The sequence below is a fragment of the Myiozetetes cayanensis genome, unplaced genomic scaffold (genome assembly GCF_022539395.1).
Source record: "Myiozetetes cayanensis isolate MyiCay16 unplaced genomic scaffold, myiCay2020 scf192, whole genome shotgun sequence".
NCBI lineage: Eukaryota > Metazoa > Chordata > Aves > Passeriformes > Tyrannidae > Myiozetetes > Myiozetetes cayanensis.
In genome coordinates, this window is record NW_026087403.1 from 22988 (window position 1) to 29941 (window position 6954).

The 6954-nt window shown below is 68.2% G+C and overlaps 1 protein-coding gene across 1 annotated transcript; it reads right to left on the minus strand.

The window, feature by feature from the left end:
* Nucleotides 1–65: 65 nt before the first annotated feature.
* Nucleotides 66–6801, minus strand: TAF6L (TATA-box binding protein associated factor 6 like). The gene is given in 12 exon segments (XM_050314184.1): nucleotides 66–406; nucleotides 409–500; nucleotides 502–854; nucleotides 1596–1724; nucleotides 2606–2738; nucleotides 3331–3551; nucleotides 4277–4351; nucleotides 4436–4530; nucleotides 5307–5357; nucleotides 5449–5599; nucleotides 5679–5765; nucleotides 6627–6801. Coding segments are annotated over 12 exon segments (1851 nt in total). The 5' UTR covers nucleotides 6774–6801; the 3' UTR covers nucleotides 66–89.
* Nucleotides 6802–6954: the final 153 nt, after the last annotated feature.

Consider the following 6954-nt stretch of genomic DNA (forward strand, 5'->3'; position numbering starts at 1 on the left):
CAGGAGCAGGGAATACTTGCCCGGGGCCGATCCCAGGGCTGTCCCCCCATTCCCGGGGCTGTCCCCCCCATTCCCGGGGCTGTCCCCCCTCACAGGAGCAGGAGCAGGGAATACTCTGCCCGGGGCCACCTGCGCGGTGCCGCAGCTGCGCGGCCGATCATGGGCAGTTTGTGGGCGTAGCGGGGCCCGGGGGGGGCCCCGGGGGGCTGCGGGAAGAGGGTCTGGAAGCGGCGGCCGGGGCAGCGGCGCCCGACCTGGCGGCCGGCGATGACGAAGCTGAAGCGGGGGGGCCCTCGGGGGGCGAAGCGGCACTTCTGGAAGACGTCGCGGGCTCCGGGGCGGCCCCCGGGCTGTCGGGGGCTCCGCGGGGCCGGGGGCCCGGCGGGCCGCGGCAGGGCCGGGCGGCCCGGGGGTCCTGGGGCTCCTCGTCCGTGGCGTGGGCCGTGAGCTGCGGCATCTTCCGCGCCGCGCCCTCGGCCGGGGGTCCTTGCGGGCGCCCTCGGGGGCCCAGGGGGCGCGGCGGGCGCGAGGGCGCCGGTGCCGAAGCGGGCGGCCAGGCTGTCCCCGAAGAAGTCGTAGAGCTCCCGGTACATGTCCCGCAGCGACGGCGGAGGGGCCGGCGGGGACGCGGAGGACGAGCACGACGAGGACGAGGAGGAGGCAGGAGGAGGAGGAGGGAGGGAGGAGGGGGGACGACGCCCCCCACGCCCCCGACCGCCCCTCCCGCCAGGAGGGGCCGGCCCAGACCCCAGCCCAGCTCCGGGGGTCCTGGCCGAGGCTGCCAGGGAGCCCTCGGGACCCCCCGGAGATGGAGCCTGCTGGGCCTTCGCCTTCAAGAGCCGCTCCACGGCCACCTGGGGACAGGAACGGGGACAGGGATGGGGACAGGGACAGGGATGGGGACAGGGGGGACAGGGATGGGGACAGGGGGACAGGGATGGGGACAGGGGGACAGGGGGACAGGGGGACAGGGACAGGGATGAGGGGGGACAGGGATGGGGACAGGGGGACAGGGATGGGGACAGGGGGACAGGGGGGACAGGGACAGGGATGGGGACAGGGACAGGGACAGGGGACAGGGGGGACAGGGACAGGATGGGGACAGGGATGGGGACAGGGACGGGGACAGGGATGGGGGACAGGGGGACAGGGATGGGGACAGGGGGACAGGGACAGGGACAGGGACAGGGACAGGGGACAGGGATGGGGGGACAGGGATGGGGACAGAGGGACAGGGATGGGGGGACAGGGATGGGGACAGGGGACAGGGATAGGGACAGGGGGGACAGGGATAGTGGGGACAGGAGGGGACAGGGGGACAGGGACAGGGACAGGAGGGACAGGGAGGTGACAGGGGGACAAGGATGGGGGGACAGGGATGGGACGGGACAGGGATGGGGCACAGGGCGGACAGGGACAGGGCACAGGGGGACAATGGGGGCACAGAAGAGGGTAGTGGGGGACACACAAGGGGACAGCAGGGGCGAGAATGGGGTCAGTAAGGGACAGTGGGGGGGGTACAGAGAGTGTGACCCCCTCCCCTCACCAGGATGGGGCACAGGGGCTGTGACCCCCCCCAAAATGCCCCCCCTCACCAGGATGGCTCCGTAGACCTTGTGCCCATCAGCCTTGACCTGCGCGTTGGACACGGAGTTGTCGTCCAGCACGGCCTGCAGGTTGGCCCAGTAGGTGGGCAGGTGGGGGTACAGAACCCGCTCCACGGCCTGGGGGGACACGGGGGGGACGCTGAGAGCACCCCCTGGGCACGGGGACCCCCCAAATGGGGGTACAGAACCCGCTCCACGGCCTGGGGGGACACGGGGGGGACGCTGAGACCACCCCCTGGGCATGGGGACCCCTCAAATTGGGGTACAGAACCCAGTCCATGGCCTGGGGGGACACGGGGGACACTGAGACCACCCTGGGCAGAAATGGGCGCACCCCTCAGGCTGGGGGCACAGAGACCCGCCCTGCACGGACCATGGGGGACACGTGGGGACACTGAGACCACCCTCTGGGCACGGGGACCCCCCAAATGGGGGTACAGCACCCAGTCCATGGTCAGGGGGGACGCTGAGACCACCCCCTGGGCATGAGGACCCTCAAATTGGGGTACAGAACCCGCTCTATGGCCTGGGGGGACACGGGGGGGACACTGAGACCACCCCCTGGGCACGGGGACCCCCCAAATGGGGGTACAGCACCTGCTCCATGGCCTGGGGGGACGCTGAGACCACCCCCTGGGCACAGGGACCCCATTTGGATGGGGATACAGCACCTGGTACATCCAGGGGGGGACACTGAGACCACCCCCTGGGCACGGGGACCCCCAAATGGGGGTACAGCACCCACCCCACATCCAGGGGGGGACACACAATGAGACCACCCCCCCTTGGGCACCAGGACCCCCAAAACCGCCCCCCAGGACCCCCAGAACCCCTCCTGGACCTCTCTCAGATTCCCCCCAGGCACTCTCAGGACCGACCCCCTGAGCTCACCCAGGACCCTCAGAAGCTCTTTGGGGCCCCCAGGACCCTCCTCCCCTGGAGCCCCCAGCCCCCTGGGCCCCCCCAGCCCCCCAGCCCCCGGACCCCCAGCCCCTGACCTTCCAGCCCAGGGCGTGCAGCCCCACCACGGCCCCGTAGTGGGAGCAGAGGGGCCGCACGGGATCCGCCAGGACCTTCTGCAGCGACAGCAGGATCTGCTGGTAGAGCCCACTCACCAGGTCCCCGTGGGTCCTGCGGGCACAGACGGGCTCTGGGACCCCCTGGACCCCAGAGCCCCCTCTGGGACCCCCCCAGGCCTTCCCCGGGATCCCTCTCAGACCTCCCCATGGGCACATTCAGGAACCCCCCCGGAACCTCCCCAGAACCTCCCCAGGGCCCCCAGAACCTCCCCAGGACCCTCAGAACCTACCCAGGACCTTCAGAACCTCCCCAGGACTTTCAGAACCTCCCCAAGACCCTCAGAACCTCCCCAGGGCCCTCAGAACCTCCCCAGGACCCTCAGAACCTCCCCAGGGCCCCCAGAACCTCCCCAGGACCTTCAGAACCTCCCCAGGGCCCCCAGAACCTCCCCAGGATCTTCAGAACCTGCCCAGGGCCCCCAGAACCTCCCCAGGACCTTCAGAACATCCCCAAGACATCCAGAACTTCCCCAGGGCCCTCAGACCCTCCCCAGGGCCCTCAGAACCTCCCTAGGCCCCTCAGAAGCTCCCCAGGACCTTCAGACCCTCCCCAGGGCCCTCAGAACCTCCCCAGAACCCCCAGAACCTCCCCAGGGCCCTCAGAACCTCCCCAGGGCCCCCAGACCCCGCTCTGAGCCCCCCACCAGAAGATGCGGCTGAGCAGCAGCGCGGCGCAGTCGCGGAGGGTCCAGTGGTCGTTGAGGGGGTTGATGGAGGCGGCGAGGGGCTCGAGGACGCAGTACAGGACGCTGCCGATGAGGGAGCACACGTAGGAGCCCAGCCCCAGGAAGGGGTTCAGCACCAGGCTCCGCGCCAGGTGCAGCAGCCGGTTCAGCTGCTCCAGGTCGTGGCTCACCGACTTCACCTGGGGGGGGAGAGACCCCTCAGAGGGACCCCCCAGTGACACCCCAGTGACACCCCAGGACCCCCATGCCAGGGCCAGCTGCCAAACTTCACCTGGGGGGGAGAGACCCCTCAGAGGGACCCCCTGGGACCCCCCAGTGACACCCCGGGACCCCCCAGTGACACCCCAGTAACACCCCAGGACCCCCATGCCAGGGCCAGCTGCCAAACTTCACCTGGGGGGGAGAGACCCCTCAGAGAGACCCCCTGGGACCCACATTGACACCCCGGGACCCCCATGCCAGGGGCAGCTGCCAGACTTCACCTGGGGGGGAGAGACCCCTCAGAGGGACCCCCCGGGACCCCCCAGTGACACCCCAGGACCCCCCAGTGACACCCCGGGACCCCCCATGCCAGGGGCAGCTCCCAGACTTCACCTGGGGGGGGGAGAGACCCCTCAGAGGGACCCCTGGGACCCCCCGGGACCCCCCAGTGACACCCGGGACCCCCCCAGTGACACCCCGGGACCCCCCATGCCAGGGGCAGCTGCCAAACTTCACCTGGGGGGGGGGGAGAGACCCCTCAGAGGAATTCCTGGGACCCCCAACCCTGTGCTCACCCCACTGACCATCAGAACCCCCTGGGACCCCCCCCGTCCCCGTGAGACCCCACTGAGCATGAAAGCCCCGTGGGAGGGACACTCTGGGACCCCCAGAGCCCCCCAGAGCCCCCCCGGCCCCCACTGACCCCGCTGACCACGTAGACGAAGTAGGGCAGCAGCGCCGCGATCTTGGAGTTGGTCTGAAGGTCCTGCAGGGCCACCTGGGGGGTCCTGGGGGGTCAGACCCGCCCTGGGTCACCCCCCCTCCCCAGGGGGGCTTTGGGGGTCCCCAGACCCCCCCTGACCTTCATGAGCTGGGGGTCGTCGCCCAGCACGGCCCGGGTGACGTGTTGGTAATACTTGAGCAGGTCCTCGGAGAGCGACGAGACGGCGCTGGGGACTGGGGGGGCACGGGGGGGTCACCCCGAAATGCACTGTCCCAAAATGCACCTCCCCAAAGTATACCCCAAAATGCCCCGTCCCAAAATGCACTTCCCCAAAGTATACCCCAAAACCCACCATCCCGAAATACACCTCCCCAAAAATCCATCCCAAAATGCACCTCCCTGAAATGTACCCCAAAATCCACCACCCCAGAATGCACCTCCCCAAAACCCATCCCAAAATACACCTCCTCAAAAATCCACCCCAAAATCCACCATCTCAAAATGCATCTCCCCAAAGCATACCCCAAAATCCACCACCCCAAAATCCACCACCCCAAAATGCACTTCCCCAAAAATCCACCCCAAAACACACCTCCTCAAAAATCCATCCCAAAATGCACCTCCCCAAAATATATCCCAAAATCCACCACCCCAAAATAAACCTCCCCAAAAATCCACCCCAAAATACACCATCCCAAAATGCATCTCCCCAAAATATACCCCAAAATCCACCACCCCAGAATACACCCCAAAATCCACCACCACAGAATACACCTCCCCAAAAACCCACCCCAAAAATCAACCCCAGAATGCACCTCCCCAAAAACCCACCCCAAAAATCAACCCCAGAATGCACCTCCCCAAAAACCCACCCCAAAAATCAACCCAAAAATGCACCTCCCCAAAAACCCACCCCAAAAATCAACCCCAAACCCCATCCTCCCAAAACACCCCCCCCAGTACAGCCCCCCACGATGCCCCCACCCCAAAAGCCGAGGCTGCTCCTCACCTGCTCCCTGCGGCTCCAGGTTCCCTTTGCCATCCAGGTAGGACACGTGCACTGCGGGAGGGGGGCACAGGGCGGGTGAGACCCCCGGGCTGGGGGTCCCAGGGGGTTTGGGGAGGATTTGGGGGTCCCAGGGGGTCCCCACCTCTGACGGCCGTCTCGGCACAGCCCTTGGGGATGTTGGTGGCCAGCGCCAGCTCCACCAGGTTCACCTCCCGGTCCTCCTGGAAGAAGAGCTCGCCCTCCTTGATGGCCCGGAAGGGCAGCGAGTCCTGCGAGCCGAACCCGCACACGGCCTGGGGGGGACAGGGCGGTGACACCCCCGGAGCGGCCCCCGGGACCCCCCGGGACCCCCCCCCAAAGCCCCCTGCCCACCTCGACGTTGCTCCAGCGCAGGGCCCGGTTAAAATCCTCCACGGTGAGGCGGCGGCGCCGGGTGTGTTTGAGGAACTGCGAGCTGTTCTGGGACACCGGGAACGGGGATCGGGACCGGCACCGGGAACGGGATCGGCACCGGGAACGGGAACGGGATCGGCACCGGCACCGGGAACGGGATTGGGACCAGCACCGGGAACGGGATTGGGACCGGAACCGGGACCGGGATTGGGATCGGGACCGGGACCGGGAATGGGATTGGCACTGGCACCGGGAACGGGATTGGCACTGGCACCGGGAACGGGGATGGGACCGGAACCGGGACCGGGATTGGGATCGGGACCGGGACCGGGAACGGGATCGGGACCGGCACCGGGAACGGGATTGGCACTGGCACCGGGAACGGGGATGGGACTGGGATTGGGATCGGAACCGGGGACGGGACCAGAACCGGGATTGGGGTCGGAACCGGGACCGGAGAGGGGTTGGGACCGGCACCGGGATTGGGATCGGAACTGGGAACGGGGATGGGACTGGGACTGGGATCGGAACCGGGACCGGGACCAGGGACGGGAGTGGAACCGGAACTGGGATCGGAACCAAGGACGGGACTGGGATCGGAACCGGGGACGGGACTGGGACTGGAACTGGGATCGGAACCGAGGACGGGACTGGGATCGGAACCAGGGACGGGGATGGAACCAGAACCGGGATCGGAACCGGGGACGGGACTGGGACCGGAACTGGGATCGGAACCGGGGACGGGACTGGGATTGGAACCAGGGACGGGACTGGGATCGGAACCGGGGACGGGACTGGGATTGGAACCAGGGACGGGACTGGGACCGGAACTGGGATCGCTTTCGGGAGTGGGATCGGCAGCGGCTCCATCACCGGGACCGTCCCGGAGCGGGACCCGGAGCGTTCCCGGGATGCCCCCCCCGGTACCTGGGTGGCCTCCCGGAGCCGGTAACAAACGTCCTCGGCCAGCAGCGCGGCCACGTCGTCGCTGAGCTCGAGCCCCGCGCTCTCGGCCATCAACCGGACCGAGTCCCGGGGCAGCTCCACGAACCTCCGCTCCTCCCGCTCCGCCATCGCGCCGGGGGCGGGGCCAGCGCATGCAAATGAGACCGAACGGAGGGGATGACGGGAGGGGCGGAGCGACAGCGCGCGCGCGAAAAGGGTTGATGGGAGCCGGGGGCGGGGCTATGCAAATGAACCAGGGACGCGCTCGGAAAGGAGGGATCGATACCGATCCCGATGGGGATCGATCGCT